The sequence below is a fragment of the Sminthopsis crassicaudata genome, chromosome 1 (assembly GCF_048593235.1).
Source record: "Sminthopsis crassicaudata isolate SCR6 chromosome 1, ASM4859323v1, whole genome shotgun sequence".
NCBI classification, from domain to species: Eukaryota; Metazoa; Chordata; class Mammalia; order Dasyuromorphia; family Dasyuridae; genus Sminthopsis; species Sminthopsis crassicaudata.
In genome coordinates, this window is record NC_133617.1 from 41,636,092 (window position 1) to 41,649,289 (window position 13,198).

The following is a 13,198-nucleotide window of genomic DNA, read 5'->3' on the forward strand; positions in this document are numbered from 1 at the left end:
AAAATATAAATTTACAATGTCACAGATTTTTAACTAGAAGGGTCCTAAAATATGACTTGGTCCAAACCCCTTATTGTCCAAAAAAAGGAAACGAAAGCCAAAGCAATAACATGTGCTTGTTGGTAGCAGATACTATCCCAACTAGAGCTCTCTCCACTGTTATTAATTTCCAGAAACGTAATAACGGCCACAGACAAAAGTATTTTTCTTTAACAGAACTATTTATTAATGCAGATGCAATAAAATATTTCTATCATATAGTTTTCCAGAAATAAGAATGTGAGCATAAATTTCCTGTGTGGCCCTCCATGAACTTTTTTTTTTTTAAACATGCAACATTTAGGGAACAATGAAAACTACAAAGTCACAAAGAAATCTACAAATGTATTCTAATATTCTAATACCAAATAAGAAAATGTGATTTGTGTACATTCATATGGAACACTTATGGATTGCTTTAAATATCTAAAAATAAATCAAGATCATTTCTATCCATTCAAACATAAAAACTTAAAAAACCCAACACTTTAAGTGAGGTCAGAAAGACACCACCAGAATAATTATTATGAATGCCAATGTGACTAGGCCTAGAAGAACAGGGACTCGAAGGCACAGACAGTTAGTTATTCAATATCACAAAGTTCTACAATTGTACATAATTCTGAAAAATAAATGTACAAAAAGCCCATAAAAAACAATTTCAATGCCAAGCATTCCAGCTAAAGAAGCTTAGTATCCAAAGGGCAAAATTAGGTGAGATTAATAAACATTCTGCTTGATGCGTCTGTTTAAAGATACTCATTAATTCCAAAACATACAATCATGTATAAAAAGCAAACAAAATGCAGTACTATAGAATGAAAAAGATAGATTTAAGAATATACTCAGGAATGTGAATGAAATTCATAATTGTATTAAAGAAAAAACCTGCCTTTCGCCATTTCATAGGAATCTATTATACATCTGTACTTCCACCTGAAGGTTGGCTCCATACCCAACATATGCAATTAACTCTATGAACATTCAAGCAAACATCAGGGAAAAGGCTCGTCTCCACCCTCGGCCACCAGCCGCACTCCTCGGCCCAACCGTGCCGGCTGACTCTCCTTTGGAAAAGTTTGAAACATTTATTCTGAATATGAAACTAGTGGAAGGCACGTCCAGTCGGCACAATCCCTCACCTGCTTGGCAGAACCGGCAGTCCTTCATATGGAGAAATTCCAAAAGAACTAGGAATGAGACTCTGGGCCTTAAAATCCTCAGTGAGTCATGTAAACTTCAAGGTATTTTAAAGGATTAATGGTCTGTGGGTCACCAGACACAAGTGTCCCCAGCACCTTAAGATTCGAAAAAGCACAGAAATGACCTCCCTGGGAATGCATGACTTAAAAAAAAATTAATCGTTTCTTAGATTTGTGCCCCCTGTCTGGTTGTTTCACCACATTTCCATTTCAATCTGAGTTTTGTAAACCAGGGAAATATGTAAACAATGAACAAAGAAAACAAACCATTATCATTACAGGGTAGTAACTAATTTATTATCTTGGGTAACAAAACAGGAAGAAGTAGAGTTAAATACAATAATGTAGACTTTTCTAGAGGGCGTTAAAATCAGTTTAAATTAATTTATAAATCACTAATAACAAAAATCTGCCATTAATAACAGAAGGCACTTGAATTATCATTTGAGTGTTTCAGGCCTATTGTCTTGATGATGATGGCAACTTTTCTTTATTAACAAATTTACTTAAGGATGCTGTACAAAGATGGATTAAAAATGAAATGAAGCTTTTATACAAAGGCAATGTTTAATATATAAAAAAAGGATAAAGAAAGGTATTAATGTATTAAATTAATATATTAAAATTGTCAAAAATTTTTACAAAAGGGTTGTTGGGATAATTAGAAATTATTTTGCCAACAGGAAATAACCATGAATAAACATAGTAGAAAAACTTTTCTTAATGAGCACACACAAGCTGTGAGGGGAGAGGAAGTCACAGAGCTGGAACCCAACTGCTTCATAACAGCATGTACTCCTAATTAAATTTCATATTAATTTAACACTGAAATGTCAACAATTGAAGTCTTCAATCATTCCTCATTTTAAGGCCATTAAAGCACGTTTCCCATTGTCGTCTGCTATTTACAAGCAAAGGATATTTGTGATTAACTCGCGACATCCATCCTGTTTCCTCCAGTTGATTTTGTGGACATCACTTTCTGGAGTCTTCCCCCAAAGTCACAAATCGTAAATCAGCAGCATGAATATCACTTGTCTCAAAGTATATGGTTCATTCGTGAAAAGATGGGGCATGAGTTTCACCGCAGATGTTCTCTGAAGCTCCAAAGATAATTAGCTCCTGAGATGCATTTGCTATGACAATGTTGCTGCTAAGATAATTCCAAGGATCACAAGCAAAACAATTACACAAATAATTATGAACATCAATTTCTGTAAGAGAAAAAAAAACCCTCAGTTAATTGAACAAACTATCAAAAATATATCGCACCAACAGGAAATAAATTACAAACGTCACTCCCTCTGACAACATCTGGCTAGAACACTGCAGAATACAAAGAGTAACAGAAAAATAATAAAGTCAAAAACAGATCTTTTTTAAATGTTTTACTTCAGGAATGTGGATACTATTTCATCTTAGGCTACTTTAATGCATGCATTATAATGTAAAATGACCAATCACATTTGTATTGATTCATCTTCATACTTTGTATTTGTGCATCTATCTGACAAAAATGGGCTTTTTCTAGATTCTACTACATAAAAATTGCTTGGTTTCCTCCTATTTTGTTTATGACCTTTGTTTATCTGGCACAACATCCTGTGAATTCTGTTGGTTTGTTGGTTCTCTCTACTGAACATGATGAAATTGTCAGGAAAATACTACCACCTGCATACAAAGACATTTTTTAAAGCCTTCAATGAGTTTCCATTTCATCTGACTAAAAATACTGCTGAATTAGGTTATAAATGTTCACATCTGATGAGTTTTTCTTTAGGGTAAAACCATTTTCTTTTAAGAACAATGTGCCAAGCATGAGACTACTGATTTCCTTTCTATGGAAACATGTACCATCTCTCTTTGGCTAAAGGCGTCAGCATTTCCTAAAAGGATGGAGGGAAGTCTGTTATACTGGGGAATCTCCCCTTTCCTTTAGAAAGCATAGACACTCTTAGAATATCGGATGCTCCTTGAAAGTAGAGACCTCTTCATGTTTCTGTCTCAGGGTCATGCACCCAGAAAGAACGTTACACATGTTTATTGAATTCCCAAACTTCAGAATGCAAGCCCAAGGTGGAAAATAGCCATGTCCATCAATGGGACAGCTCCATTCTCACCCCTACCCCCAAGGCCTGACACGTGACTCCTTGGGCCTCTTCTCACATCAAGTTGCTCAAAAGTCCTTTGATTTTTCCCACCTGAGAATTTTCCCCAGTTGCTTCATCATTAAGATCCAGAGCTGTCCCCACCATCTGACTATCTCTTCTTTGCATGATCAACTTTGCTTTTCATTGTTAACCACAATGTATTCCCTTCTCTCCAACAATGCAGTTTTCATTTCTTTCCAAACCCAGGAAGAAAGTCAGCCTCCGAGATCAGCCCCATCCTGTCTACTTCCACAGGCCCATACCCACTAGCATGGCCTTCAGTTGGGTGATTTCTAAGTGCTCCACTGTTTATGTGTGTGGAGTTTTGTCTCCACTTCAAGAGTGTCAGTGGTTTAAGATAGAAATCAATTTTCTTTTTCTTTTTTTCTCTCCTCCAGCGCATACCATCCTCTGCTTATAACAGGTGCTCCATGTGAATGAAAAGGGCTACCCAAAGCAGGAATTGCTCTTCTGAATGATTTGTGAATCTATTCAATAGCATTCAGGGATAGTAGATTGTGTCTTGTGCTGAACAACAATTTTTAATCTATAAACTGTAGTCAGGCACTGTGAAGACTTCTTACAAAAATCCTGTCCTCCTGCCCTTCTTACAATTCCAAGAGTAATACTTTGGCTTATCTTTTGTATCTAGATAGAGATTGACATTTAACTCTGTATCAACAGTTCTTCTATTTTTCACATACAGATGTGAGAAGACATGTACTATGTACTTTTATAATAGTTTTTTTGTTGGAATTACACCAATACATCCATGCTTTCTTGCCCTAATGATAAACTGTTTATCTGGCCAGGATTAAGGATTTAATTTGTGAAACTTCTTTAATGATAAATTCTGGCCAATTATAGATGTTTTATTCAAATGTGATTCTTGGGATCCATTCCATACTTGCTGAAAATATAATAATATTCAATTAATTATGGATGCAGATCAATGCTCAGCAATTTTCTTAGCTTCAGGACCCCTCATATTCTTAAAAATTATTGATGTTCCCTCCCTCCAAAAGCTTTCATTTATATGAGTTATACCAATGGGCCTTTACTATTTAGAAAGTAAAACACAGACTCGCCTTTGAGTACAAGGGTCCCTAAAATACATGTTGAAAACTGCTGGCACAGACAACAAACTGAGAAACTCCTCCGTAATCCACTATTTTAGGACTTCTTTGGAGAAAACCAAGTATTCCCTTACAACATGGAACTGTCTCCCCAAAGTGTTCATAGAACATAGGATTAATGGAGGGAGAGAAAACTAGAGGTCATCCAGCTTAATCACTGAGCCTATGGACTTGAAACCTGTGCTTTGACCATGATGTCCTGTCCCTGAACTTCTGAACTGTCAAAAAAAATTTCTGGATAATAACTGCATTAAAAATCTGCTTACAAATTCCAACAACGCTAGAAACAGGAACTTGGCCTGTTACTGAAACAATGAGAAGGAGAGTTTTGCCATCTTAGAATATATAACTTAAGGACACATTTTAAGAAAGGAAAATTATCCATTTCAGAGGCAAACCCTATGAGTAAGATATTTTATTTTGAGTCTCACATGAAAAACTATTCTAATGGTATGATAGAAAAACTGCCCTAAAATGAAAGAATGAAATGAAATTTCCCTTGTATTCTATTATTCTTTTTTTTTTTTAATTAAGATGATGTAAGAAATGGTGAAAAGTTGAGTTTCCACAGTGTTGCAAGCTTCAAGGTAGTGTGGGATAGTGAGTACTACTACTAGTGGACCAAAAAGTTTAGAATGTGAAAGGTCAAAAAAGTTTAAGATTCCACAGAACAATTACGTGATCAAGGGAAATCTTGATCAAAGGAGGAATTGGGGGACTAGGAAGGCCCAGGTGGATTCAGCAAAACCAGTGGTTTTGAGAAAACCACTAACTTAAGATAATAGCCATCCAACCCAAAGTAATTAGGGTCAACAACCTGACTAGACCAAATCACTACTGTACCTGATTAAAAGGCTAATTGAATATTAAACAGCACGTCCCCGCCCTGTAGGAGTTTTCCGCCATTGTTGAACATAGGATGTATGATGGAGGAGGGAGGGGGGGACGTGTTTCATACATATTAAGGATAAATATGTAATAGGTGTATCAGAAAGGCTGTAACCTGGAAGAAACAGACCAATTCGTTCTCTGAAGGGAGGGGCTGTGCCAAACTAGCAGGTATAAAGGTTCCCCCACTTCTGTACTCTTCCCAAAGAGGAGTGGGGCCCGCTTCTGGCCAGAAACGTTAAGACAATTCCTTAAGATTCTTCTTTAATAAATTTTCCTTAATATCTGATTCTCAGTATCAAGAGTGTATTCTAACAATGTTAGTAAAATCTTATTAGAAATTGGCTTGCAATTGTTGACTTCTATTAGAATAAAAATGTTGAAAATTTAGTAAAATATCTTAAATACATTATTTTCATTTACCACTATTAAATAAAATGTTGCATTTTTCTAATTTTTTAAATATAAATGATTTTTTTTCAAGTAAATAATGAGACAAGGTAGCTAACTGGTGCAATGGGTAGAGTGCCAGGTCTGAAGTTAGGACTCATCTTCCTGAGTTCAAATCCAGCTACAGACATTTATTAGTTGAGTGATTCTGGACAAGTTGTTGGCCATAGCCCACCCTTCCCAGGTGGGGCCCTGGATAGCCGCCCATACATCCCCTCTTCTTTTTCATTTGTGCAATTAGACTTGGGCATATTGAGTTTAAAAAGAAAACTTTTAAATCTTGAGGATCTGACTCTCCTTCACATACCATTATGACACAATGAAGGATAGAAAAGAAAAACAGTCTCCAGGTACTTGCCTCTCTGATGTCATCCCTATCCAAAAACTACCTGGGGAAGAGAATTATTGTCAAAGACAAAGACACTAGGTTATGTTATCTAGCTTCCTCCCCTGTCTGACAAGCCCCAAGTTGTTAATGCCAAGTTAACTCCTCTCTCTTTGAAGCTGCAAAAGCTAATTGACTTCTCCACTTCTATATTCTGCTCACAAATTCTGCACTGCCAAAGGCTTTGGAAGCATATTCCCATTTTGGTCATAAAGCTTAAGCTTCACATTAAAAATCAAAACCTCTTCTCGCCTCAGTTTTTCTGGTATTACAAAGCCACTTCATCCTGTTTGCCTCAAGTTCCTGGTCTATAAAATAAGCTGGAGAAGGAAATGGCAAGCTAGTCCAGTATCTTTGCCAAGAAAAACCCAAATGAAGTCACAAAAAGTCGGACATGATGAAACCCTTGTATGACAAAAAAAATAAGAAAAATACATTCACATATAAACCTAAAAACAGTCTCAGTAAGAGTGCAATTATTATCATATTGAAAGAGATTCTGAAACAAAACTCCAGAAGAACCCCCCCTTTAAAAAAAATTCCATATAATAAAATGACATTTGTTAGGAAGTGAATTACTGAGACCAAATGCATTACACTTTGGGGCACAGATTTCAGAAAGACAGATGATATAACCCACAGGGCCATGCATTAGAAAGGAGTAGGTGAGGGGGCAGCCACTAGCCAGGCTTTCATGACTTTTAAAGGGCAATTAAATCGGGGATGATCACTACTATAGCAAATTAGGAAGGTTAAAAAGTAACAAAAACCAAAGTTAGTCAATTAGTTACTTACTGCCACAATGGCAAAGAGGCAAGCATGCTGCAGTTATCCACACATCATCATTTGCCAACTGATAAACCAATAATTAGGGCAAGCAGGGCAGCCACAACCAGGGAGACAACGACAATTATCCACTTTTTCTGTCAAAGAAAAGTAAGCTGGTTATGTCACAATTTATTTTCAGCCTCAGGATTAAGACCCCTTCAGCACAACACAAGTCAATTCAAATTCTACAAATGACTCCCTCCTTAATCCTGTTTGACCTAATTCTCAATTAGAAAAAACAAAGTTACCCTTAACTTGCTCCAGTGAGACCATTAGGAACTGAAACTGCCCTACAAGTATGAATACATTAGCTCTGACCATCACAATGAGTAAAGTTCTCATTTTTGTTTTGCTGAATCCCTATTGTCCTGAGATCCAGCCTGTACACTTGATAAATATCTGAAAGGCCTTTAATAGCTCATGGTAACTTGACAGTGACTCTAAGTTCTTAAAGGGGACATCCAAGAAGGGCCCACATTGAGTGCAGACCCAGAGCTGGCACTGACACATGACACAGGGCACAGATAGCAATCTTGTGTTATTGCTGATAAAGGGAACCGCATAAATAACTGCTGGGCTGATAACTTGCTCTGTCCGTTCAATATGGTAAATAAAGCACCTACAAAATCCGTAACACTTGCCTATCACAACTCAGGCCTTAAACTTGTGAAGAACTCAACAAAAAGGTGTGTGGGAAAAGGTGAAGAACTTACAGCACATATTGATCAGGGACTGTTAGCTAAAGTAGATCAAGCCTCTCGGCCTCAATTTTGGCTTCTCCGGAGTCACGTGATTTTAGATAAGGCCTGGACTACATTCCATTGTCCATTGAAGGGATTGCGTGGCTGAAGAAGCTGTATATCACCTTGTCTACTACATTCCACTGACCAACTAGGGGAACAGTAGACTTATCTGACCAATCACAACATATAGAGGGCGGGATTTTGGAAGTTCTTTATCTGAAATGTATAAAAGCTGTGAGCATTTTCAAGGCTCTGGCCCTATCCTGCTGTGAAATTGGGCTCACAGATCAGGATGGAGTCCGCTTCTCGAGATTCTAATAAATAATTCTGCTTTCTATGAGTGATTTCTGTAGTAGCCAATTTAGGTAGGTCTTTTTGTCCCAAACAAAAGCAAGCTCTTAGGGAAGGGGCCTGCACCTCACACATTTGGTGGGCTGGGTCCTTCTGGCCAAGAACATTGGACTGACCAGCGGCAGACTTCAGCACCTGAGCTTTGTGGAACAACGCATTGACCTCTTTTAATGTCTCTAACTTCCTAAATTTAGAGAGCGCATCTGTGTACAATGGCTCTACACCTCAGTGCCACCTACCAGGTCTCATTGAGCCTGTGACCCATAATGCTCTCTGGTAAAGCACAGGCCACACAAAACGCCACTGAAATTCCAGCAGCAATGTGGCAATATAAACAGGATGCCCGGGAACCCAGCACCCAACTTCAGGAACAGGAACTGTGAAGTTAAAAAGCTAAGGGGAAAACTGTCAAGAGATCTAAGCTTTAGCCAACAAGTCTGACCCTCTCAGCAGTCACGGAATCGGTGCACAAGAATAGGCAGCCCAGGCCCTGGCTCCTTTCCACCCTGCAGGATTAGAGATCCAAATGATTAACTTTGTGTCTACCTAGTTAAAAAATAAAAGGCAGTCAATGTGCTCTATCTAAATCGGGTCAAAGAATTAAGGGCTGTTTGCAACTATTAACTTGCTACCCCCTTTTCTAACTAAAGAATCCCTTAGATTTTCTTCTCACAGCCTGATAGGAAGGGAAGATAAAACCAGGATAAAGTTGAAGGGCTTAGATTTTACTTAATTTTTTTTTTTTTCCTGAGGCAATTGGGATTAAGTGACTTGCCCAGAGTCACACAGCCAGTAAAGGTTAAGTAAGTGTCTGAGGCCAGAGTTGAACTTAGGTCCTCCTAATTTCAGGGCTAGTGTTCTATCCACTGCGCCACCTGGCTGCCCCTTGAATTTTACTTTCAACATCAATACAAACTCAATCACCAATTATTAGCATTTCTTACTTTTAGCTTCTTTGTAGAACTACTGACTTCTCTGCTTAAGTATCTGGAGACAATATCACTATTTCTGTCTATTCACACTCTGATACTACCACTAAACTAACAGGGGAATATACCACTAAGAAAGACATTTTCATCCAAAGTTACCCCCTTCCAAGTGTGGGCTAATGGGCAATGAAGGTACTCAGATGGTACTCTGAGAACGACTCTCCTCAAGAGTCTCCAGCGTCACTTGGGAGCAAGGAGTTAAACAGGTAAATAGCATGGAGAATATGGATGGCTTTCCAATTTCTCAGTCAGTTCTTCACTATTTAACAATAATAATTTCTTGTAATACTTTTGATTTTTATAACTTTTTATTTTTCAAAATACATGCAAAGATAATCTTCAACATTTGCCCTTGCAAAACCCTGTGTTCCAAACTTTGCTCCCTTCCTCCCTCTTCCCCTTTCCCCCTTCCCTAGACTGCAAGCAATCCAACATAAATTAAAGCATGTGCAATTCTTCTAGACATATTTCCACAATGATCATGCTGCACAGCAAAAATCAGATCAAAAGGGAAAAGATGAGGAAAAAAAAACAAGCAAGCAAACAAAAACAAAAAAAGGTGAAAATATTATGTTGTGATCACACTCAGTCTCCACAGTCCTCTCTCTGGGTGCATGCAGATGGCTCTCTCCATCACAAAACCATTGGAAATGGGATGAATCATCTCGTTGAACAATAAAGATTTCTTTGCAGTGCTTTGATTTCCCGAACATATCCACATTCCAGTAAGAAGATAAACATGTCTTCCATGGTGAAATGTCATTTTGCGTTATTGTAAAATACCTTAGATCATCAGCACTACTGCATTCTTCTATTTCATAGAGATAATGTTACATAACAAGTGTCCAATTGTAAATCCAATGACAAGAAATTAAAAATACTTTAGCCTAGTGGTTCATTTGCTACATTGCTCTTTTAAGAAAAAAAAAACTGAATGGGCCCCTTAAGGCTTCCTAATAACAAAATTAAGGCGACTTTCAGCAATACAGAAACTTCTTGAGTAGAAGCTGTGTTAACTACCTAAGTTCCCTAAGGCAAAATCTAGAAATCAAGGGAACAGCAATCAAATAAAGATAATAATAAACTATTTATTAAAAAAAAAATAATGAGAAAATATTTTAAAGGAAATGTTTTATTCTGATCTGATACTATATTATTTTGTGCCAGTCTTACAAAGATTGACATAAATATAAAAAACTTTTTCTACTTTAAAACAAATAAAGTTGCTTCAGTCTAGCATGTGAGAAGGGAAACATTTCTTATGTTTAGTTGTAAAAGGTCGGCACTTATTTTGGGTAATGAAAAAATGTGTAAATAATATATAATGTAATGGTAATGTAAATGTAAAAAAAATGTGTAAAAGGAGAATGCTTCTTAACTAAAATAATATAAACATATTCAATAATGTATTAGATTTTATTCTCAAATAGAATAGGCACCCAGCTTTATTTATTCAATAAACTTTCTAGCAAAATGGCCTCCATGTGCTGTGATCACAGACCAATCTGAAGCATATTATTAATTGTTCATTTTTAGCAGCTCTATAAAAGCTTAAAGCTTACCCTTCTCGCTTTGCTCTGGTACTTAACAGCTTTTTTAGTTTCTTCTTTAGCATGCTCTACGTAGTCTGAAGCATTCATCACATTCTTTTCTATGTTGTTGATCATTTCACCCTAAAAATAAAAATTTTAATTTTAGAAGAAATGAATTATCAGATGTATATCCAAGAGCAGCCATATCACATCAACAATGATTTTGAGATTAGAATGCATCTTACAGAAGGGATGTCTGCAAGTTTTCATTAACTTAGGAAGGAAGAAGAAAAAATCTATTCTATTCTTGGCCAAAAACAATGATTGAAAAGTCCATTCCAATTTTTTAAATTAAAGTTAAAATAGATAAGGTTTCGATGTTGATAATTAAAGGCATATGAGTTTTTCTAAACATGAAAATGTAAGAAAAAAAATTAAGGATGAGCATGAAAATGGAAAGGAAGCTTGCTTTGGGTTAAATATTTTTTTACTACATGCACAAACATATATGTATATATATGCACACAGAAAATGACATTTTTTTAAATGGATGTAAAATTTTCACTATGTACTTTTAAAAATGTTTATTTAATAAACATAGCTAAATCAGCTGAATTAATGAACAAACTTTTAAACAAGAAATATGGTGAAATGTTAGGGGAGAAAATGCATTACCTGGTTTCTGTCCATTCGCAGACATAATCTGCAGCAGTAAATAGCAAAGCATTGAAGAATGATGCACAAGTAACTCATTCATTCACAGACAGATTTAAATTTCCCAACACAGTCTGAACTAGATTACTCTCCCCATGTGTGTTTGTGTAAGATAAAACATACTAACAATTTCTAATGGTAACTGACAAGACAAATATGTAAAGTACTAAAATTCTTTTAATGAAGTCCAATTAAAGAATTACTTTCTGCAGAATTTATATGATAAAAGGATAACTCAACAGACTACAAGTATGCTCTAATAATTCTCACCTAGTTAATTTGTTTCCTTTGGGATAATTCAGAAATTGGGAAATGAGTAGTTGTGTCTGCTAACCCATCCATTTTTGGTAAAATTAATGGCAAAGGACACTACACCAAATAGGAAGGAGGGAAGTGAAATAATCCCTCCCCAAAACATGCACACACATCTAATAGATGTTACCTTCTAAAATGCTTCTAACATAAATCAATTTTGTTCAATCAACTTTTATGATCTGTTATTTAAAATAAAGATGTCATATTGAAAAGGTCGCTGAAATTTGTATGAAATAAACCCTTTTCGTAAATCCCCTGCCCCACAAATTGCCAGACACATATACGGAACTAAAAGCACTGACTAAAAGCATAAAAACTCAGATGAGAACTATCTCAGAGTGAAGATATGATTGCCTCACTGACTATGTACTTTTAATCCTAAATAGCTATTCCAAAAGAGCACAAAATAGAACTGAGTTAAATTTTGCCAAAAGAAACAGGTTTCAGTAAGAATCCATTTATGAGGAAATATGTCTACTGTATTTAGGGGGGAGTGGAAGAGACAAAGGGGTATTCATCTTTATTGGACCCAATGCATCCCCATTGAACTAAATCAAGATCCTCCAATCATGTAACAAAAATGAAGAGCAGAATCTCTTCAGAGCCACACAAATCACGTTACACTTTATATTTAACCACTTAGAGAAACTGAAATACGATTTACAAAATCTCCATCTTGGAAGAGACCTCAGAAGTCACACACCCACACAAGAATAAGAGGCCCTTCCTCAGAACCCCTGGACAAGTGGAGATCCAGCCTCTGCTTGACCAGTGATGGGAAGCTTCCTCTTATTTTAACAGAACAAAAAAAACGGAGGCATACTAGAAGCTCTTATTTGACCAAACATAAAACCCTAAAGAAGATTTCCTTTTAAAGAAATTAATTCAAATCAATTTAGTTACCTGAGTCTCAACAAACATAGCCATATCCATAAACATTTCGTGTAGCTCTCGTATACTGGACTCCAATTTCATAATATCTTTGTGACGTGACTCAATTTCATTGAGAGCTTGCCTAGTAATTTGAGAATCTGATATAATCTTTGGAATGGAGAAACAAGAAAGAAATGCTAATGAACATATGGTTGGTTTGCAATATTTTTTAAAAAATAAAATGCATATCCAATCCTAGTGACATTTGTATGCTTACATCTGAAGTGAAAATAGAAGGATTCCCACTTTCCAACATTTCTTCTAGTTCCTCATCAGTGGTAGTTCTTCCAGCTAAGAAAATATTAACATAATTTGAAGCATTTCAATTACTGTGTTGCATTTCAAAAATGACACATTTCTCACCACTAACAATAATAATGATTCATGCTTATAAATGACTTTCCCCACAACAATCTTATAAGGTAGATAGTATAAATAATATTATTCCAATTTTACAAATAAACAACCCAAAGCTCAGTGGTTAAGACATTTCTTCACGGTCACACAACTGATGAGATTTCAGCCAAGATAACAATGCTATTT

At 36.2% G+C, this 13,198-nt stretch overlaps 1 protein-coding gene across 3 annotated transcripts in view; it reads right to left on the reverse strand.

The window, feature by feature from the left end:
• Nucleotides 1-202: 202 nt before the first annotated feature.
• Nucleotides 203-13,198, reverse strand: part of STX2 (syntaxin 2) — a 51,030-nt gene continuing 38,034 nt past the window's right edge. The window contains exons 7-11 of one of the 3 annotated variants that reach the window (XM_074299674.1): nucleotides 12,873-12,946; nucleotides 12,626-12,763; nucleotides 10,724-10,834; nucleotides 7,046-7,173; nucleotides 203-2,455 (exon numbers count right to left, since the gene is read on the reverse strand). In XM_074299674.1, the coding sequence (XP_074155775.1) occupies nucleotides 7,093-7,173; nucleotides 10,724-10,834; nucleotides 12,626-12,763; nucleotides 12,873-12,946 (404 nt within the window). In that variant the 3' untranslated portion in view covers nucleotides 203-2,455; nucleotides 7,046-7,092. Of the gene's footprint in view, nucleotides 2,456-7,045; nucleotides 7,174-10,723; nucleotides 10,835-11,368; nucleotides 11,397-12,625; nucleotides 12,764-12,872; nucleotides 12,947-13,198 lie in introns of those variants that run through there. The other 2 variants (XM_074299675.1, XM_074299676.1) reach the window with 2 other exon arrangements.